A 23,131-nucleotide genomic window follows, 5' to 3' on the forward strand; every position below is an offset into this window, starting at 1 on the left:
CTATACTAGACTTGCAGCCACCTGACACGACGCAAAACGACCAGGAATTACCCAGACACGGCGATGAGCTTAGCGCTTCTGCAAGGCTACTCCTCCGCCGAGGAGGACGAGGACCACACCGCCGGCGCCGGCGCCGAGCTGAGCGAGTCCGGCGACTCGTCAGCCGAGGAAGCCGGATCGGACGGAGACCAGGCGTCCGCTCCTCCGAAGCCGGCCTCCAAGCCCCGCCGCCGCCCAAACCCTAATGGGGGAGATGCCGCCGGCGGCGAAGGGGACTCCTCGCTGCCGTCCGCGCTGGAGGCTTTCGCCGATGTCTCCGGCCCTCCGGAGTTTCTAAGGCACAGGGTTGCCGAGCCCGAGGAAGGGACGGAGGCCCTTGGCGTACTCGATCGCCGCGGGAAGGAGGGGAGCAAGCATCCACCTCCAGGTAAGCAGATTTATCGACTCATTGAGGTGGAGACTTACGTTCTTAGTTAGTCGGGTTGGTAGCAGCGTGTTTATAAGACTGAAGTCGACTTGATTGCATGGTACGAGTGTACAGTTCCTGATTTCTGTTGGTAAAGTTAGAGATTGATTAACAATGTAGTTACAGATCTCGCATTGTTAGAGTCTTAGAAAACCTGATGTAGTTATTTTTCAGCAGGAAATGTAACATGTTAATTTGGTTCATGATTTCCAAGATACTTGACTGTGGAACCTGAAAAATTAGGAAGATACTAATTCTATGTATTTGCATATAGTTGTATTGTATAGCATCAGTTACCTGTTCATCTGTTGTCAATTGCATGTCATAAATCTTTGGTATGATTGCTATAGAGTTGGCTGGATCATTGCAGAGTAATTTATACCGTGCTTGTTTGGTTTTAGTTTCAAATAAAAACTCTCAAGTCTAAAATACTTGTGTTTGAGTATTCGTGGACCTCAAAGTAGTTTGAAGGTATCTGTTTTGTTTGTCTGTTTTACTTTCACGGTTGTTGCTTGACTCACGAGTAGCATTTGGCCAAGTAAATTTGATTGTTGAGAAAATTAGAAGGCCGGATGCAGTTGAATGATGAGAGACACTGCATATCAATTCAGTTTGTACTTGAGCATGATATCTTCTATTGGTTCGGCATGCTATTGTTTGATGATAGCCCTTAGGCTATCGTTACAAATTGTACTTATCTATCTGCTGTAACTATTGGGACTAGTCTTAAATTATTGAGCAGCATCTGAGATGACACCATGGGATAAGGCAGTGCTGATATGGAGATGTTTGTTTTTATGTTGTAATAGTATAGAAAATACTTAGTTTAACTTACCAAACTACATAAAGAGGTTGCTACATTTTGCACCTATTTTTACCTTCTCTAAACTTGGCCATGGCAAATATTTGTAAAAGCTGGTATTTTCAAAATTTAATGTGCCAGAACATGCATAGATCATCCCTTGTGCCTGTCAAGTGTTTTGTTATCAAATCTCAATGTTCCTGATCTTGGTCATGAGAAGTAAAGCAGTCTGAGCACGATTGCTTGCATTTGACAATGTTCTGAATGTGTGGACATGCCAGTTTTGCAATTTAGGATATGTTTTCTGAGCATGGTCTTACTAGAAAATAATCCTCAGGTGCTGTTCTGGTGGCGAAACCACAGTTAGTTGCGATACGCGAGCGAGTTACCACAACTAGTTCCAACCCTCCAGGTTCAGTGACATCTGGTTCTGTTGATGGAAAAAGAATTATAGGCGCTGCAAATCCTGGCCCCGAAGATGCAGCTGATCTTCTGAGGTAATTTTTATCATTTTCATCCATGTCACACTCGAAAAAGTACTTGTACAGAAACAGCTTGTGTACATCTTTTACCTGTAATTGTATATTATCTATCAGAATTCCTTTTGGTATTCCAGTGGTCTTAACTGCAACTTTGCTTCAATGTTAAGGATGTGTCTCCAATGTGGTGTGCCAAAGACTTATTCACATGGTAAGGGTATGGTTTGCCCTGTCTGTGGTGATAGACCAGCCCAGACAAAAGAGCCCGAAAAGAAGAAGGGTTCAACTGTCAAAGACAAGGAGAAGATCAAGAGGATGAGGGGGCAATCGTCGCACGCTTCATGGAAGAGCGAGACCGAGATGGCTCTTCGGCAACAGTTTGACTGATAACTAGTTAGCATGGCCAATATTTAGATGGAATGCTGGGGAAGCCCCTGTTGCCCTTTGTAGTGCACCGTATGATGTCCCTGTGCCTCACACCCTGGGTTCCAGATTGCCAGAGCCGTCGTCGTGTTTGTTGTATCAGCTGCATTTGTTTTTGCCAGGATCAGTTTTGTTTGCTAAGCTGCCAATTTAGATGTCAGATTGCAAGAGCGCGTTTGTGAAGTGAAAGTGAAGGATTTTATCGCCTGGAGCACGAGCGTCTGGCGTTCTGTTGGTCTACTGTGCTTGTTTAAGAAAAAAGTAGTTTGAGATGGCTCACAACGCTTGCCGCGCGAGGCTGAGTTAAGGACAGATAAGTTGGTAATGCATGCCCACGGGGAAGCGGCAAGAGGAGACATACGCAACGTGAGGAGGTACTTGTTCTTGTACCATTTGTTTGCTTTTCCTTTTTTTCCGTGCAAGTATTTTTAGCGCAGTAGATCGTAAGGGGCCACAGACAGTGTTGGAGTTGCCCGTCTTTTTTAAATTTTGGCTTTTTTCGCGAAAAAATTCACGTATTCCTACATTTGGACCCGGGGGATCGCTCACCATGATCTTCGGTGCTGAGGTAACACGTCTCAATGCCGTACGTCATGACGCCAAGGTGCCAGAACCCCTGCTTGCGTGGCGTTGATATGGTAGGAAGTTCGGCGCCAAGGGCGCTGAGCTCCTTGCCTCGTATCCCTAACCATCTTTCCCTATCCGAGTCTTCCTCCACTTGATCTTACCCTATCTCGGTTTTTCTGTCTCTCCCACCTGTCCAACTTCATCAATCGATGTATTTGATCTTAGAAAATTTTGATTTGATCCAACAAAATTACCTATCTAGATCCACTTTGATTTGGTTAATAAAAAAATAAGTAACAACATTGTCTAACTATCTAGATTTGCTAACTAAATAAATTATCTCTAACTATATCTGCTAACTAAATTACCTGGAGAAAATTTTTAACTACATTATCTAACCAAACTACTAAAATTATATAACTAAATGATCTAAACTAATTTAACTAACTATATAACTAAGTTAACTATCTATCTAACTATCTACCTATATTTGCTAACTACAACTCCTAACTATCTAAATCAATTTGCTAACTGTCTACATTTGCTAACTAATAAAATTACCTAATTATGTTTCTAACTATGTAACCAACTAAATTTTCTAAAAGAATTTGCTAACTACATTAAACTAAATAACTAAATTACCTAACTGCATGCCTAACTACGTAACAATCAAACTATCCAGCTAAAATTTCTAATTATCTAAATTAATTTGCTAACTACATCAACTAATTTAACTAAAAAAATTGAGTTATCTCCGGTGCGGCTCAGCTCAGCCGCTCGCACCTCCCGGCGCAGCACCTCGGCCGGGGGAGCGGGGCATGCAGGCCCGCCGGCCCGTGGCCACACCCTCGGCTGCCGTCCTCGCTGCCGGTGGTTGCGGGAGGCGCCCGCGGTCGGGTGCGTAGCAGGACGGGAGCGAGAGGCGGGTCCCGGCGCGGGTGGCGAGTGGAGAGGGTGGCGCGACCGGTGAGTGGGGGCCGTGGCGCAGGAGGCGAGTAGGGGCCGGCACCGCGGGAGGGAGCGGGGGCGGCGGCGTGGGACGGCTGGGCGAGGGAGAGTTGAGCGGGACAAAGCGCGGGAGAGGGAGGGAGAGCTAGGCGCCAGGGATGTGGGCGCCGAGGTCAGCGCCGAGCCCCCTGCCACGTCAGCACCCTCTTACCTGCCACGCCCATTGAATCGGAGCTGTGCTCTTTGGTGCGGACCCCAAGGTTCAAAAATGGGTTTAAGTCATACAGGGGTTCAAACGTGAATTTTTTCAAAAAAAGAGCTAAAATGCAAAAAATTCGGTTGCCTCTATGATTTCTTCCTTCTTGTTTATCATGTTTATCAAGGGTCCGTGAACTGAAAACCCAGTTGACGCCACATGTAAGGCTAGTACCACTACACCAAATTCAGGCAATTTCGTCAGCTCATACTAATTTCGTCGGCCCAAAGGAAGCCGACGAAAATATAATATTTATTTCGTCGGCCAAAAAAAGCCGACGAAAATAATATATATTTTCGTCGGTCAAATCTAGCCGACGAAAATGTGGTACTATTTCGTCGGCTCCATGTGGCCCACGAAACAAAGGACGGTAATTTCGTCGGCCAAGACCTGGCCGACGAAACAAAGCGCCCGTTTTCGTCGGCCGTCTCAGGCCGACGAAAATATACATGCCCTAATACCGCCGCGCGCTGGATCTCTGTCGTCTACTCCCACACACGCACAGTAGATCTCGACGTCCTTTCGCTATCCGATCCCCCCGCGCCGCCCGAGCCCACCGCCCCCGCCGGCGCCCCGCGCGGCCGCTGCCGCCTCCGCCCCGCGCGGCCCTCGGGCGCGCGGCCGCCGCCGCCGCCTGCCCCGCCTCGGGCGCGCCGCGCCCGTCGCCGCCTGCGCCCCGCGCGGCCCTCGGGTGCGCGGCCGCCGCCGCCGCCTGCCCCGCCTCGGGCGCGCCGCGCTCGCCGCCGCCTCCGCCCCGCGCGGCCCTCGGGCGCGCGGCCGCCGCCTCCTCCCCGCGCGGCCCTCGGGCGCGCGGCCGCCGCCGCCGCCTGCACCACCTCGAGCGCGCGGCCCCGGCGCCCGCCGCTGCCTCTGCCCCGCGCGGCCCTCCGGCGCGCGGCCGCCGCCGCTGCCTGCGCCGCCTCGGGCGCGCGGCCCTTGCGCTACAGTGTGGTTTTTAATCATCTTTCCTGATCTTGTTATAGGCGGGCAGACTGTCACCGGCATGAAGACGCAATGATCAATCAATTAACATGAGTCCTGCTACTGTCGGCTTCTTGAGGATCTGGTGATTAAGCTATTTTGTCTCAATAATTTGAGAATTAGTGTCAATAAGTTGGGCATCAGGATCTATTACTCTGTCTTGTGTTCAGTAGGGTAGTTTAAGTAAGAAGACGTTCGTGGAAGTGCCAGTTTTTACCTAGATATCATGATCAATTAGTATGTCTCTTTCTCACAATATTTTCATGATTCTGGCCCAAGACTTATGCCAGGTTTACTTCTGTGCTAATTTTTGTGAATGCTCACTTCATGTTTGGCAAGCTTACCTAGAATCAACATACTGAATCTTTGTGGAACATTGAATCATCCAGTCAATTCTGATTTTATTTCGGAGTTTGTCCAAGCAGTACGTTCAGTCTTTTATGGCATAATGGCAAAGATGTCCAAGAAATATTTAATCATATTATGAGTAATTGCTAGTGAGATTATATTAATGGAAATATCAACAAATGATCTATTGGCTAATAGGTGTTTTGTAGTGAATGAAAGAAACAAAACTCAAAGCTAAATTACTTAGAGCATGATAAACCTGTTTATGTCAAGCAAAACATTTTACCAACCTGCCTATGACAATTGTGCCAAGCTGTGGCTAGATTGAGTATAATAACATATATGAAACTAAGTGAGTTGGCACAATTATATATCTTCATTACTTGTTGCAGAAGGTCGCTGCCGCCGCCGTTGCCCGCCTCGCACCTACCTTAACTAGAAAAAGGTCGCCGCCGCCGCCCCCGAGGCCCGACGCCGTGCCCCCGCGGCCCGCCACTGCCCCCGAGGCCCCACGCCGTGCCCCCGCGACCCACCGCCGTCCACAGGTATGCTTGCCCGTTCTGTTTCATGCTAGTTTTGAACTGACCGAATAACTATTAAATTTAGTGATGCATTGTTATCCATTACTCTAAGTCCAGAAACTGTATTACTCTTAAAATATTTGTGTTACATTTTCTTGATAATTATTGTTTGCTTAATATTGTTAATGAAGTAACATTTCTCACTTTCGTTATGAAGTAGCTAGTTTGAGAAAATGAGAGACGATCGAAGTTGGATGTATGATGGTTGGACAAGTAACGGAATGCCTACGCGAGAGTGGATGGTCAACACACAAGCTTTTGTTGATCATGTATTTTCCTTGTCTCCTAGTGGTGGTTTGGCAAAGTGTCCATGTAACAAGTGTCAGAATTGTTCTCGTCAAGTCAAGATTGATATGGAGCGTCACCTATGCAAGTGGGGTTTCATGCCGAATTATAAGAGGTGGTATGAGCATGGGGAGTCACAGGAGTAGGAGCCATACAACCTAGTTGATAGGTTTGAGGAAAACGAAGATAGGATGGATGCAATGATGGATGATTTTGTCCAACAGGTTGAGAATGCTGATGAGGTACCAGAATATTTTGATCTGCTTGTGTCATCAAAAGAACCATTACATGGGGCCACCACTTTATCACAACTTGCTGCTGTGACACGGTTAATGGCTATAAAGTCGAAGTACAACTTTTCAGTAAGTTGTTACAATGATCTTGTTGACTTAATTTCGGACATGCTTCCGAAACCTCACAAGTTCCCGAAAGACTTTTACTACTCAAAGAAGTTGTTAGCTGGGTTAGGGATGCCGTATAAAAAAATCCATGTGTGTGAGAACAATTGCATGTTATTTTGGAAGAACAATGAAAATCTCAAGTACTGTTCGGTTTGTAAGAAGTGCAGATACAAGAAGGTGGTGAAAAAAGATGGAAGTGTGCAGATAACAAGTGTGCCCGTTAAGGTGTTACGGTACCTACCATTGAAACCAAGGTTTCAACGGTTGTACCTATCTCAGAAGACTGCAAAACATATGAGATGGCACAAAGAGAGAATTCGTAATAATACAGGATGCATGAGCCATCCTTCTGATGGTACGGCTTGGAAGGCCCTCGACCATTATGATCCAAGTTTTGCAAGTGACCCTCGGAATGTGCGTGTTGGGTTGGCCACTGATGGCTTCACTCCCTTTAACTCAAATGCTGCCCCCTATTCATGTTGGCTAGTGATAACAATTCCATACAATCTTCCACCATCATTATGCATGAAAGATGAGTATGTGTTTTTGACGCTTATTATACCTGGCCCTGACAATCCCGGTAAGCGTTTGAATATCCCGGTAATCCCCGTTTGAATACCTGGCCCTGACTAAAAAACTTGGTTTAGTGGAGGTGAACCACAAATTGCGACTTTCTGGTTACAATCCATTTGTCCTTGCACATCAAGTTGAGATGGTCTATTACATGTCGTATCCATGCCGTTTGGAAAGTTTGGAACCATGGTGGATTGTTCAGAGAGTATGTCCTCCAGGTCGATTGCCTATTCCTGGAGATGAAGGTTACGATGAATGTGAGCTTGATCGTACTGTTCCTGAAGCATTTCAAGAAAATGACTGTGATGGAGCCTTTGAAGTTGATATTGGGATGGCACTTGACAGATTAGAAGGTGACACCGGTGATGTAATAGTTTCTGAGGTTCGAAATAAGAAACAGCCACGTCGTGCAAGTAAAGTAATGTTCACAACGTCTGAAACGCGGCATGGTACTACTCATGGTGGCCCCCTAGCTGAAGAAGATGACCCTGAGGAATTTTAACATGTAATGTGATGTTATATGTAGTTTTTCTTAATAGAGTTCTATTTGGTAATTTTTGTTATGAAACTTGTTATCTTTTATTTACCATTGCTTCATATGATATTAACTAACCATATTTTATTTTTTAGGATGAGGTCATTTGTGCACGCTCTGAAGGGGAAGGGAAAGAAGGATGGATCCTCGTCTTCAAGGAGTCAGGGAAAGAATAATGATGAATCCGCATCTTCGGATAGGCCTTCTCTCTTTAGAGGCAGCAGTTCTCATCTGAGCCGAAGAAGTGCACTTCAGCGATGTCTAGATGAGGCTATGCAAGTAAGTCATATGTAGTTTGCATGTGTAAATTATTTTTTATAACAATAAATATATATTTGTATTTGAACAGCAAGAAGAGGAAGGTAGGGGTGTGGATGAGGAAGAATATGTCGCGAACGTGGATGGCGATGGAGGTAGTGGAGAGGGAGATGGGTGCGAGGACAGAGTAGAGTGCGAGGATGGAGATGATGGAGATGCAGAGGAGGAGGACGAGGAGGATGAAGAGGAGGATACTGCTGCACAAACTGTGTTCAGGTGCTTACGATCATTTCATGAAAAATTTTGTATGAGCTAGCTAACTAATACACCACATTTACATTTAGAGGCAACAATGTGATGACTCCTGCAGCAACCAATCCAGCAAATCGTCGACAGATTAGGCCACATGGGGATTGGTAAGTAATATATTTTATTATTGTGATTGTTTTATTTAATATATTGTATAGTTCAAGTAAGAAATATGATGGATAACATGCAATAATTGCAGGCAGTGGGACGATATTTGTTGGGAGGGAAGAAATAGGTTAAGACCTGTTAATGCAATATTGGGAACACTTTGTCGGTTTCACTACCCAGGAATGGTCGCAGTTGAAGGTGTGCTTCAGCCTGCATTGAAGTGGGAGCATTATAAGCTGCAATCGGATGACCAGGGCGTCACGACGGCAGCGAGAGTTTGGAATGAGTTCTTGGTACTTTTTTATCTTAACTTGTCTAACTTGTATAACTAATATCTATTTGATTCATTTATGAGTTGACTAATGAATTAATTTTTCTTTTTAGGAGAGGTATCGTTTGCCGGAGGGGGAGGAGCAGTGCCTACAAGATAGGGCTCGTTCTGTGTTTGACAAGGCAGCGACGAAAGTGGTAAGGGATATGATGTCTAATGCTCGTATACAGTGCGTTTGTTTGTACTACAAGAAAATAAAGCTGCAAGACATGAATAAGAAATTGGGTGCTTCTGAGATATAACTTCGAGAGGATGAGTACCTTGAAGTTGATATTTGCGGTTTGCCTTGGTTGAGAAAGTGTCCGGATGCTTGGCGAGCACTTTGTGCTTATTGGGCTTTACCTAGCTTTGTGGAAAAATCTAGAATGAAGAGAGCTAATCGTCAAGCAGGACCACGGGTTATACAAAGATATGGGGCTGATGGACATCTTCGTTTGGCTCGTCAAATGGTACGTGTTTATTATTTCAATTTGTTTACTATGTGCTTACTTGCAATATCACAATTTTTTTCTTTATCAGGAGGCACAATGTGGGGTGGCACCAAGCTATATTGAAACATACATTTGAGGCCACCACAGCCCAGATCCTACACAGCCAGATTTGCTTTGCAGTGACAATGCCACGCAGACTCTGGTTAGTAAAATAATATGATTTCAATTAAGCGATGATTTCAATATAATCTTATTACTGGTTGCCTGAATGGTAGGCGAGATATGGCGATGAAATGGTGGCACGTCATGGGGAGGAGTATGATTGGAGGACGAGTGATGTGGATGTCGGTGCATTATACTCAAGCGGGGGAGGGAAGAAACATGGCAGGTTTAGCATGTTGAATGGAGTTATTGATACAAGTGGTGCTTTGAGTGAGGCAAGGTGTTCCCAGTCCACTCAGAATTCTCGGGGCTACCAACGGCAAAGTCAAAGAGAAACTGCAATGCAGGAGCAGATAAGGCAGCATGAAGAGGCGATGCAGAGGCAAGAGGAGTGGGCAAGGCAACAGCACGAGTACATGCAAGGTTTTTTCGCTCAGCATCGACAGATTCAGGTACTATGCAAGTTTTATATTTTTTCAATTCTTTATGCACTTTTCATTGCTATAAGATATTTAATCTACTTTCGGTTTTTAGGAAATGCTAGCGGCTACTCTTGGCTCACAATTTAATTTGCCACCTCTTCCTTCGCCTCCTCCTCCACCGCCGAATTTTATACCATTTGTGCGTGTACCGTCTCCACAAGTGGTAATTATATCGTATAACTAGCAATGCTCAAATTGTCTTACATATGCGTACTAAATAGATTTAACTTTTTCTATAATCAGGGTTCGACGAGTACTCATCCTCGAGAAGTTTCTGCCAGCCCGTCCACGCCACCATCGGCACCGCGTAACATTTCTAGAGGTGACTGCGGTAGCGGACATAACATTACCTCTCCTCCTTGATTTGTGTTTTCGCGTTGTTGGCTCTTGCACTTGCCATGTAGGACTAGCGGGGGAGCGTGTCGAAAGTTCTTCGGTGGATAACTTGCTTTGGATATGTATGTTATATACGTTAAGTAGGCCTAGCAGGGGAGCGTGTCGAAAGTCCTTCGGTGGATAATTTGCTTTGGATATGTTAGATATGTTATGCTTATGGATATGTATGTTATGTTAAGTAACTGTTTTGAAGGTTATTGACATCATGTGATCTCGTTCTTCAATTATATTTATGGATCTTGATGTATTTCTGAAATCTGATCTGATTGTATGTTGCGAAGGACCTATATAGGCCATCAGGTAGCTGCAGCTGCTGGTTGGAGGTCCCGGTATTTTCGTCGGCCGCGTAGCCGACGAAAATATACTACATTATTTTCATCGGCTCCTTAGGCCGACGAAAATATATCACAGTAATTTCGTCGGCCACTGGCCGATGAAAATACGCCATATATTTTCGTCGGCCTACGGAGCCGACGAAAATATGTCACTCATTTTCGTCGGCCCTCTGAGCCGACGAAAATACGGTATTATTTTCGTCGGCCTATTTTCGTCGAGTTTATTTCGTCGGCCTATTTTCGTCGGGGAGCCGACGAAAACGACTATTTTCGTCGGCATAAGGCCTATTTTCGTCGGCTTCTGGCCGACAAAAATGAGCTGTTTTCCTGTAGTGTACGTGCAGTACAGCAGGTGAAATGGCCCTATCCGCAATGAATTTCTCCTTTGAATAATCCACAAATCGCTCGATGGATCTGACAGATGGGCAGACAAAATTTTTTGAAACTAGAAAGTAGATAGAGAGTAGAATGGAATGAAGAAATAATTGAATGAAGAGGAGTGTATTCAAAGGACATGCCTTGAAGATTTATACCCCTTCGTAAAAGGGCATGCCTATCTATTAAGTGGTGTCTTTCTTTGAAACGGTGCAAACTAATTGATCACTAATAAATTTAATTCTAACACTCTCCCTTGATCAATTAGCTCCTTGTATGCTTCATGTAATCTTTGTTCAATCATCCTTCATTATTGGATGGAAAAAACTCCTCCAAAAATTCTGTGGGAAAAATTTGAGGAGAAACCAAATTGTATATTGATATGCTATTAAAACTCCTTTAAACCCCAGTGGAAAAATAGGAGAAAATGATATAGCATATATAGATTATTGTCTCACCGCAAACTCATATGAGAAAATCTTGAAAGGAGAAAATCATAAGAAAGTTTGGAGATCAATAATCATGATTTGTGGATCATAATCGAATAGCCTTCCCCAAAACCCAATGGAAAAATATGAGGAGGAATAATATCTTTAATACCCTCTTAAAAATTTTTATAGGGAAAACAGAAGATATGACATCCAATATATCTTGAATATCACCTTTAAAAACTCCGATGGAAAAAATAGGAGATATGACATATTTTCTTGTATTGATATTGCCTCATTAAAACCTTTATGAGAAAACATTATGAGAAAAAACTCATATAGGGAAAAGAGTACATATGAATTTTACAATATGATTTTTGAACACGTTATAACTTAACGAGAGTCACCCCGTAAGCCTTGCAAAATCAAAGTATTTGTATACTGATATACCGATTTTAGAATTACACATGTAGTAGTTTGTAATAACTTTATGAGTGAATCTCATAAGATTACCTTATCATCTAATTTTGCAAGATGTTTAGTAATATATTTAGTAATACTGCTTTCGGATAACCTTTTATCTGCTAAGCAATATAAGTCATATTATCCTTATAAATAATATAAGTGATTCGAAGGAATCACCATTAATCATTCAGTAAAGTTATGCATATTCATGTAATATTTCGGAATGATAGATGAAGTTATCACTACAATTTATTTTCATAACTCCAATAATTTTTTTTACTACCATAGCATATGTCAACGGTCTGGCAATACGAGGATTAGTTAGCCAGTGTCTTGATATCCCACTTTTGTTACATCTTGATTTATTCATAATAAATCAAAACCTTTTGGTACCATTTGATATCTGTGTATATCCTTCTTGACTCCCACCTATATGGTGTTATTGAGTTGCACTATCTTGAGCTATAACAAAATATCTACAAATGCACTATTAGGTCTGTTGCAATTTGTAGAATACATTAGCGCTTTGATGGCACTAAAGATGTAATCCCACGGTCCTTATAGAAAATGATCCATCTTTAGGATTGACTGACTACAAGTGTTGATGGATATAATATTCCAATATTATTTTAATATTGGTGTATAATATCAATTCTATATTGGTAAACTGATGTTTCTGCTTAAGTTGTAGACTTAAGTATAGTTTGGTTTAACCCAAATTTCATCTCAAAATCCATTGTAAAATGATTGCTTGCTTATTTGTGTGTTGAGATTATAAAATTCATTTCAGAATTTACTTATAGATACACATATGCAATTATAATAATTGGAGTAATCCTTTGAAGATACTCACTTGGTTAGTTGTACCACATCAACTCAACCTTTTCAAGTCCTCATGACTTGAGTTATACACAATATATGTTGTGACTTCAATTTAATTTCGATTCAGAAAATAAAATCCATTGTATATCTAAATCTATCAAATTCGTTTGATGCCAACGATTGAATATGGGAGCACAATTTTTACACATACCATGCAGGTATGTTACTCACTCTCTGCGTGAGACCATGTACTATAAATTCTCGCCATTTCACCACCTTGCTTTCATAAAGAAAGCAATATGAGAAGATATTTCTATCCTGACTAATTCTTCCAATTGAACGAGAACACTTTTCCTTAATTATCACCTTTGATTTGACCGATTTGAGTGTTTGGACACTCTGCCTAGAACTTTTGGTTTGGATCCAGCTGAAGGTGTATGACAATTTTGATAAAGAGTATATGTTGATATTTTATATTTTTTATATCATTGATTCGATGGAACCAATATATCTTGTGAAATATCTACCCTCTATAACTCTTATCTCAATTCCCACGATGATGGAGTTAGGGTGTTCTATTTATCCAGTTCCTGAATTTATGAGCACAAATATTGGGTTTTTGAATGTTAAACAACATTCATAGGTTTTGGATTTGAATATCTACAAAGTGTCTAACAATATGCATGATGTTGATTCGCATTTACTATCCTGGAGAATGTCTTCCCCATTTCCATGGATGCTTGAAATAAGTTATATCCCTAATCACCATACTTCTCCCCTCTTATTTTGACTTGGAAATTGAGTGATTTCTTAGGTACTTCCACTCTTTCTGGTACATTATCAGTAGGGATCGAATGTGATGATACTTTTGATGAGTAAATGCATGTGGTAGACTGTTTGTAATGTGTTACAAATATAAGATGTTCTGAACTGTAGTTCAGATATTCTTTGGTGCGTACGTGGATCTAAGGGTTAAATTTGTATACCATTCACTTTGAATTCCTGGCATTATATATGTGGTATTTATCTCCCCCTAATGCCAGGAATAGTGTAGTCAGTATACAGGCTATAAATTAATGCTCTATGAGCGATCAAAAGTACTTATGATAGATAATAATACCTTCTTAGAAGAAGATCCTTAATACCATAAACGTATACGATTTATTGCAGCCAATGCCTAGATCTCCATCACCTTGTGTTATAGTTCCAAGTTAAAGACATGTAACTATATTTTGCATCGAATACATCATTAATTAAGTAAAACTTAATTAAGAGAATTCTATTTGTTAAAATACAATTTGTTTAGTAAATTGCAAAATTAACAAGGCTGACGTATTTAAATTTTAGTCTAATAATTAGTGCATAGGAGTAAAAAAATTACTCCGCTAAACAAATTCTTATCCCTCGCTGCTACGGATTTATAATCCAACGGTAGCTGTCGTGGCAAGCGAACTCTACCGCCGTAGAAGCGCTGGCGGGCGAGCATGCCGGATCGTCATCGAGGGCCTCATGCAAGCCATCATCCCGATGCTTGCAACTGGAGCGCGGCTGCGCGGGCTCTGCCTCCATGATGGTGACCCTCCGTGACGGTGACAAAGCAGTTTGGGAGTAAATGAAAGCCAAAGGCTTAATGCAGAATTTAAAGAACCGCCGTGCCGTGGTAACTCACCAAAAGTAAGAACATATTGATTTGCGTCCAATTGAGGCCGATTAGTCCTCAATATCTGTTTGATGAAGATGCTACTGGCTGCTTCCGGCGTCGAGGCCATGTCAAATATGCTACTTGGCCGATTGGCCCTTGCTAGCGACTGGCCGCATTCTCTCCGACGTGTCCTCGCCACATTCTTCCTTCTTGTCTCGCGGTCTCGCTGCTGCCATAGGGGCACGCGCTGGCGGGCGCCACCTGCGCAGCCATTAATGAACAACTGCGGCACGAAGGCTTCCGGCAAGTATCTTGACGTTGTGGCCGTCGGCAGCGTCGTCTGCTCTATTCTTCTTCGATCCAATGCTGATAACGTTTTGAAACTAGAAAGCAAAGAGTAGAATGGAATGAATAATTGATTCATTGATTGATTGATTGAATGAAGAGTGTGATTGCATATTTATACATGATGAAGGAGTATGTTCAAAGAATATATCTCTTAGAAATTTATACCCCTTCGTAAAAGGGCATGCCTATCTGCTAAGAGGTATTTATTTACGAACTAATTGACCACTGGTAAACTTAATTCCGACAAAAACCACGATCAGATCAGACAGAGACAGACCTGCGCCACCGTGACCGATGGGCCCCACGAATGCATCAACTACGCTTCCGTCCTATATGATTATCCGCATCCACTCCCCCGTTCCCCGCAGCTCAGTCACCCCGTCGCCCCATACCTTGATCGGATTCGGATCCATGGCCAAGCTCGCCGTCCTTCCCCTCCTCCTCGCCGTGGCGGCCTCCGCCACCACGCTGGCGCACGGCAGCGAGCTCCCGACTCAGATCAAGGTAACCCACCCGCCCGCCTTCGTTCATGGCTTCTTGAGGAGCCAGTCCGTGTTAGTGGATCCGTGATTACTGGAGTAATCCCTAACCCTGTCGCCACAGCTGATCCGAGGCGCGGACGCCGGCGGCGTGTCCGGCGACAGCATGGAGTGCGTGTACACGGTGTTCATCCGGACGGGGTCGATCTGGAAGGCCGGGACGGACTCGAACATCACGCTGGAGCTGGCGGCGGCGGACGGCAACGGCGTGGGGATCTCGGACCTGCCCTCCTGGGGCGGGCTCATGGGGCAGGGCCACTCCTACTTCGAGCGCGGCAACCTGGACATCTTCAGCGGCCGCGGGCCCTGCATGGCGAAGGCGCCGTGCTGGATGCGGGTGGCCTCCGACGGCACGGGGCCGCACCACGGGTGGTACTGCAACTACGTCGAGGTCACCATCACGGGCCCGCACAAGGGGTGCGCGCAGCAGCTGTTCACCGTCGAGCAGTGGCTCGCCACCGACGCCCCGCCGTACAAGCTCGAGGCCGTCGTCGACCATTGCTCCGCCGCCGGCGCGGGCGCCGCCGCGGCGTGAGTGCGTGACGCGGCCGGCCGAGGAGGGTGCGGTTGGTGGCGCGTCGTAATAAGCTGTGTGGGGCCGTGTCACCTCGTGATTAACGTGCGCCACGACACGATGTAATGGACGATGTGCTTGCTGGGGTCGTGCAGCGAGTTGAATAATCGGGAGCCCTCTCGGGCGAGGGACGATCGATGCGTACTGAGTAGGCTTGGTGGTTTTGTTGATGCTTTTTTGTGTGTGTGTGTGTGTGGGATCTTGATACGTGTTTTGATCTTTGAGGAATGGTGATCCGCGTTATCGTGCGTGTTTCTTGCAGCTTGCCGACGATTTTGGATAGCGATCGAAGTTTCGCGACGCCGTGTCTGTATCATGGGCGCCACTATCCTTGATTGTCATCCTAGTAGATGGAGAAATGAGAGCGTGAAGGCTTCTTTCAGTACATCAAAACACAAGGCCAAGGCCCACAGTCTCAGTAATGAGACGAGCCCATTTATTAGATTCGTTAGAGCGGACACAGGGGCCCTAAATGACCTTGGAAGAGGTCCAACCCATACTCACCGATACAAAAACCAAACATAGGCCCAGAATCAGAAGGTGCCTTCATGCGCAGCGGAACGATGGCCCAGCCCAAATGCCTAGTTCTTCGCCGCTCCTCCAAAGGACTTGAACAAATTTCTCCCATCCGAGGCCCGCAAACACAAAGCAAAGCGAAGAAATGGCTAGCGTGCGTGCCTCGCAAAGCAACTCCGCAATGAGTTTTCCATGGCGATGGGAATCTTTCGTGAGTGGACGGTAGGGGCCAGGCAGGCAGGCGCCCCGCCCCCATCCGATCCGAGCTCTCAAGTGCGTCGCCCCTTTCATAATGGCGCGCCCGTTCTTCTTAAATGAGGCACGGCTCCTCTTTAATCTTTCCACGTCGCCTCGCTCTCCCTCCCGTCAATTCAAGGATCAAGCTAGCACCACACACCCAGCCCATCCCTTATCATTGGCACGCGGCTAAACAATTACCACCAGTAGCGACGACGCCATTAGCGTGATGCGTGATGGCTTTTTTTTCCCCCCTGAGGTTGCGATGCATGATGATTTGGTGGCGCTAATCGTACGGGGCGGCCATCACATCATTAGGAGGAGATTAAGAAACGCGGCCTCTGATTTGGACGGATACGTGGGGGGGTGTGCCCATCATCATATCCTCGCTGCTGCGGTGAGTTTGGCTTTTGAAGCTTCATGGGCAAGATGCGGCAATCATAAGCATCGTTTCTCTATTCTTCATCAAAAGAAAAAAAAAGGGGGGAATGGCTCGCCGCATGGCCATTATGTGGTTCGGCGCCGCGCCGCCGGCCACCACCCCCGCCGCCGTAACGCCGCGCGCTCGGACGTGCCGTGACTGTCACGAGGTACCGGGCGGCGCAAGTTACGGCACACGCATTTCATTGGCCCGGACCACACGGTATGAACAAGCAACTAGTAGTAGTCTTGCGACTGTATGTACTGGCCACAGGCACAGCATTGCCAATTTGCCACAGCATGTAGAAGCTGGCTGGTCACATACTGAGAAATCAAGATGGTCCTAGATCTACTTTGCACCAGGATCTAGGGTACCGTCAGTACTGCTACCCTACCATGGAAAGGAGGACATCCGTCTCCAACTGCAGTCTTGCAGAGGCTGCATGGTTTTCTCACTTGTACGAGCGACAGTTTAAGATGTCTATGTTGCTTGCTGAATTGACTTCGAGATTTTAGCTAGAGCCCTGCCATGCGAGGCACGGTAGTGGACCATGGTCCCAATGCGCAACGAATCCCAAAGCCGTTTCAGCCGCAAGCGGCTGTTTTTTCAAGTGGTTTCGTATGCCCCCCTCCTTACTTTTCATAGTGTTTCTCTAGTGCCTCTCCCTAATATTGCCGAGGCTTGTCCAGGAGAAGAGGATCGCAGATCGCGCAGGACAAGTCTCATGGCACGAATCTAGGCAAAGATCATGCACGGCGGAAGGGTGGAATTTACTAGCCCAGACGCGTGCCAGCCAGCCTCACATTGGCTCGCTCTGCACGGATACGTCTCATGGATGGACTACACCAAAACCGTGCGCATTTGCCTAAACTTGGCTGATTGCCTTCTTTCATAATGATGCACTTCAGCACTAGGGCATTGAGTGATTCTCTCCTGCATACTATGCAACAATACAAAAGTAGTCTTTTGATTGGATCAGCCTAAGCTAAAGCTGCTGGATGATCATTTGAACTACCTACCTTTCTTTTTTTTGAAAAAAATGTAAACTATCTACTACTATCTTCAAAGAAAACCCAGTAGTAGATTACTACTATAGATAAAAAAGGGTGAGGACCACATAAAGGCCCCAATCTCATGCCCGTGATCAACTACCTCAATTAGTCCCCCAAATCCGAATAATCTAGCCTAAACACTACACCAACACATGAACACACCACGCTGATGATCTCACTGCAGACGTGTACAACCCAGCATCCTACTGCTCACTAATTCACTACCAGCATGGCAACCAGCACGCGCAGCATTTTTGTCGACACGTCGGCATCACGACGATACCGTGCAGCTGGGAGGTAGTCAGTAGTGCATGTTGGCTTAAGCTTTTCCTGCATGATGATGCTTGGTTTTTTCTAAGCGCAGGCACCAACTGAAAGCTGGACGCCGCCTGCTTTTTTAACTAACACCTATAAACAGATCACCACTCGCTCCGATCGCTCCACAGAGCATCATGCTTCACAGGAGGAGCCGCACGCTGGGGGGGAGCTCCGACCGAGCGGCACGCCGGGCTGTCGCGGCGATGAAGGGCGGGAGGGGCAGCAATGGCGCCGCCACCGACCTGCTCGTCTTCTTCCCATCGCGGGCGCACCTCGCCCTCATGCCCCCCAAGGCCATCTGCAGCCCGTCGCGGCCGTCCGCGTCGGAGCCGGCCAAGCGCCGGCACAGCACCAGCCGGGCGGGGCCGGCGCCGCCCAGCGGGCTCTACAAGTCGGCCACGGCCAGGAACCCGAGCCGCCGCGCCGCCGCGGATGCCCCCGTGGACGAGGAGCCGTCGTCGCCCAAGGTGACGTGCGTGGGGCAGATCAAGGCCCGCCCGGCCAAGCCCAAAGGCCTCGGCGACGGTGGGAAGAAGACCAAGAAGGCCACGTGGCTGCAGGCGCTGGGGATCAAGAAGGAAGCCATGGCGCTCTTGGACGCCCTGCACGGCGCCTTCCGGTTCAACGTCGCCGGCTGCTTCGGCAGCTTCCCCGGCGCCGTGGGCGTCGGGTACACATCCGGGGAGGATGACGACGAGGAGGAAGGTGAGGAGCGCGCCGAGAACGAAACAGAGCACGGCGCGGCATTGGCCAGGTGGTTCATGGTGTTGGAGGAAGGCAACAAGGTGCCCGCCAAGAAATTTCAGGGACAGGAGCCGCAGCAGAACCAGGAGGAGGGCAAGGAGGAAGACGCGGCACCACCGGCGAACGCGCTGATGCTAATGCGGTGCCGGTCGGCGCCGGCAAAGGGGTTAGCGAGGAGGCTAGAAGCAGAGGACTCTGAGGATGTGAAGATCGCCAAGAAGACTCCAGAGGAAGAGAAGGAGAAGGAGAGCCTGGTGCTCATGACCTACTCACCGGACTTCTTCAAGGTCTCCCTTGACATAGCCAAGGAGACGTGGATCGTCGGCAGTGACGACGCGGTCTTGCGCTGCCGGAGCTGGAAGAGATGATCACAAGGATTGTTCAACAAGGAATGTACGTGCTTTTTTGTTTACCTTCTACTCCTTGCTTGCTTTCTCTCTCTCTCTCTCCCCCCTCTTCTTTCCTCTTGAGAATTACTACTCTTTGCATAAGGCTCGTGTGAAGGGTTTGATCAGCATACAGCAGAATTGGTTTCGCCAGGGGCCATCATATTGGACTCTCTGCAAAACATTCTTGCTCTGTAAATAGTGCTGTAACGTCCCTTGTTAAATGTTACCCAGGTATACTTTACTGGTGATATGTGAGATTGATAGTAATATATATGATGAGCTTCACAGCTCCTTTCGTGCTAGTAAAGTTTCTCTTTGACATTCAGATAAAATTCTCTAGATGCTTTACTCCTGGCCTAATGATGGACTGGAATCTCCATGATCAACTTTTCAGAATATCTCATTCTTTTTTACTTTTCGAAACTGAATGCTTTGTTGGCATGCTTCATTGCCTCATTGGTTTGCCTCTATTCAGCTCATATTAGCTGCGAGGAACGGCAAGATCGGTTCCTTTTACGAACACAGCCTACAGAGGTGTCGGTCTGTCGGATTTAGCTGGAGCTTTTCAGTTTTGGGCCAACAACTGTTCCCGAATAAGGCCAGCCATGCCCCATGTTCCAAAAAGAATTGTACTTGCATTAGCCCAACGGCAATCACGGTCACAACCATCATTTGATGCGCCTAAAAACAAATTAAACTGGTCGATTTTCAGAAAAGTTTAGTGTGAGATCCAAGGTTGGTGAGTTTTATTCATCTTCCTTATTATCTAGAAATTGATAGCTCCCTCTCCAAGCCTGTGTCACTCCTTGTACTGACGCTTGACTGTCAGCTGATGACTGAGACATCTGATAATTTTGCCGTAGCTAAAAGAGTTTGAGATGCAATGTGAATTGTGTCCTATATGTCAAATGCATGCATAATGGCATATGCACTGCTGATCGTGGGCAGCAGAAACGCTACACACAAGCAATGTGCAGCGAGAGAGGAGGGAGATGGCACATGATTACTTCTGCAACTAACAGGAGAGTGTTCCAGGGCTTGCAGAAGCGTATGCTGCTGCTTGTGTAGACCAGCTCCTGAAATCCAACCTTGATAGCTTGAAATCGATAAGATATAGTACTGGGAGTTTGTTCTACTGAGGCGATGTATTGACAAGAATACATGTCAGGCTTGGTGATGTTGTCAGTATATGTCTGAAGTATCCTAATTCTGTAAGTTTGCTTGTTTCCATTACTAGTTCAAACAAAAGTTCACTATAATTCAGAACTGAAAGCATCATGTTTTTTTATGTGTTTCTAAACAGTGTTAGTCATTCCGTTTTGAGAACAGAAGAGGGGTTTTTGTCATATGGCAAAATGCTACATGTGCATTGACCCAGATGCATGCAGAATTGATACTGTAATTTGTGTGCACCTGCTTGGCTCAATGTTGTACGGCGTCTAATCGAACCTAGTCGCCGTGGCACCAATAAGGTGATTAGTCAAGATTAGTTGTTGATTAGGCTGATTGGTCAAGCCTAGTCGTCGTCATTTGTACAGTTGTCCTATCCATCCAAGACCGATATGATATGATATGATTATACAATACATAGTATATAGCAAGTATTAACACCATAAATTTTGGCGGGAGCTCCTGGGCAGCGGGTATCTCATGGCAGCGGGAGGCATGGAGCTCCTGGGCAGTGGGGAGCCATGGAGCTCATAGGCGTTTCCTTGGCGGCGGCGTGCTCCTAGGTGGCTGGATGCGCCAGCGGGCGCGCCTTTGGGCGGGCGGGCAGCGGCCTGTATTTGACGGGCGGATAGGTATGTCCGCGCGTGTGTTCTGGCGGACGTTTTAGGGTGAGATGGTTTGGCAGCACGTGCAACTGTTAGATATATACCAAAACCTAATAGACCTAGCTGTCAGCCCACTAGCCCACCACCCACTTGCCGAGACCCATGATCAGACTCTTAAATCTGATCATTTTCAAATCTAATCGGACGACTAGGTTTCTAGTCGTTCAGACCTAGTCGCTAGCCCTCGTCGATAGCAAGGGAGTGATAAGCCCGACTAATCGTGACTAATCATGATTAGTCGAACGACCAGAAAATATTGGCTTGGCTACCTATGTTTGAGGCGCAAAATTACTCATTTATCATTTGTTTAGCTATTAGTACTGCGGTAGAAGACCCCGATTTATAGTTGTCAGCAAGAGAATAGAATCACCTTGATCACCTCATAGAGCTTTGTATCCAAGTGAACTGGTGTTCTGCTTGTAGCATACAACTACGGCGGCTCTGATGCCCAAGAGAAAAGATGCTGATAGAACAAACGCTGTTCAAGTGGCACACTATTTCTGCAAAGAAGGAAATCAGATCAAGCTAAAACAACACTATATGAATGACAATGAAATGTGACGCATCAATTTGAAGCGCATCATCTCAACGATGAACTTTTCAGAAGATCTCGTATTCCCCCCCCCCCCCCCCCCCCACCTTGAATTGAATGCTTTGTTGGCATTGTGCATTGGCTTGCCTCCATTTCCGCTCGTATTAGCTGTGAGGAAAGGCAAGATCAGTTCCTTTTACCTCTTACAGAGGTGTCGGCCAGTCCGATTTAGCTGGATTTTTCATTTCTGCACCAACAACTGATCTTGAACAAGACAGGTTCCAAGCAGAAACTGCATTTAGCCAACAGCAAACACTGTTACGAACTATCATCTAATGGACCTTAAATACAGACTAAACGAAGTTGGTGAATTTTATCCATTGTTATTACTACGCAAATATGCTCGTGCCTTGCAATGGACAAAGTTGATATAAGTATCGGATAAGTACAGTTGTCCGTACGTTAATTTGTAGGAATCTACGTGATCGAATCGTGGGCAAAGGGCTGGTCCGACTCACATATTGATAGGTCTACCTATCAATGACACAAGTCGGACCAACGAACAAAAAAATTTAGATGGAAACCTTGCGTACTTTAGAAATAGGTATAGATTAACTAGAAAAAAAGTGACAACCCACTCACTAAGCTTGAATTGCTCCTAGAGCCTGTGGACTGTCAAAAATAATTTACTAATATCCTTCAGGTGATACAGTTAAATAATTTGCATCTTCAGCCAAACTGAATATTTCAGGACACTTCACTGACAAGCAATAGTCAAGATATCTGATAACCTGTCATAGCGAGCAAGAATCCCCATCTGCAGTTGTCAACAGGAGAACGAAATTACCTTGAAAATATGACAGAGCTTCTTATCCCAAGTGAACTGGTGTCGTGGTGCGCAGCTTGTAGATAACCTGCAGTGTTGGCTTCGATCTGATGCCCAGGTAGAGAAGACGAGAAACAATGCTGATTGGAGGAACGCTGTTCGACTGGTACCCCATCTCTGCGAAGGAACGATTTAGATTCATCTAAATGAACGTTGTTTGAATGATAAATCATAAAGCGTTTCATCAAATCGAATCAAACCTCTGCGAAGGAAGGATTTCGAGCTCTACAGAATACTGTAAAAATTCAGTGCTCGGGAGCTGCTGGATGGAAGATGCTGCTGCGTGGTTGGCCTCCAGGAGGTCCGGCACAGTTGCTGGCTTCGGCCTTCGATCACCTTGACTGGCCACCACGCGCCACCCGCATCTGGCCGCCGCCGTGGCTGCGGACAAGGAATCCTTGGCCCCAATCCCAAATCACTACTCCCCCCCTCTTTTCAGCAGCCCGCCTGTACTCCGATCTAACCCAATTCAACACCTCCCCGCCTCGACACCTCCTCGTCTATCCCCCAATTATCCGCAACGCACCTGCTCCGTTTCGTCGCCGCCGTCA

The 23,131-nt window shown here is 46.0% G+C and overlaps 3 protein-coding genes across 3 annotated transcripts; all 3 read left to right on the forward strand.

Annotated features, from left to right (window-relative positions):
- Positions 1-2,377, forward strand: LOC112900106. The gene is made up of 3 exons (XM_025968887.1): positions 1-427; positions 1,606-1,765; positions 1,918-2,377. The coding sequence occupies exons 1-3, from the start codon at positions 64-66 to the stop codon at positions 2,132-2,134; spliced, it is 741 nt and encodes a 246-aa protein (XP_025824672.1). The 5' UTR covers positions 1-63; the 3' UTR covers positions 2,135-2,377.
- Positions 2,378-14,880: 12,503 nt separating this feature from the next.
- Positions 14,881-15,911, forward strand: LOC112893825 (PLAT domain-containing protein 3-like). Its single transcript, XM_025961329.1, has 2 exons — positions 14,881-15,041; positions 15,141-15,911. Exons 1-2 carry the CDS (start codon positions 14,949-14,951, stop codon positions 15,609-15,611), a joined length of 564 nt encoding a protein of 187 aa, XP_025817114.1. The 5' UTR covers positions 14,881-14,948; the 3' UTR covers positions 15,612-15,911.
- A 2,384-nt stretch (positions 15,912-18,295) lies between these two features.
- On the forward strand, positions 18,296-19,629 carry LOC112903605. Its single transcript, XM_025972853.1, has one exon. It carries the CDS (start codon positions 18,329-18,331, stop codon positions 19,304-19,306), a length of 978 nt encoding a protein of 325 aa, XP_025828638.1. The 5' UTR covers positions 18,296-18,328; the 3' UTR covers positions 19,307-19,629.
- The last annotated feature ends 3,502 nt before the right edge of the window (positions 19,630-23,131 follow it).

This window comes from Panicum hallii, chromosome 1 (assembly GCF_002211085.1).
Source record: "Panicum hallii strain FIL2 chromosome 1, PHallii_v3.1, whole genome shotgun sequence".
NCBI lineage: Eukaryota > Viridiplantae > Streptophyta > Magnoliopsida > Poales > Poaceae > Panicum > Panicum hallii.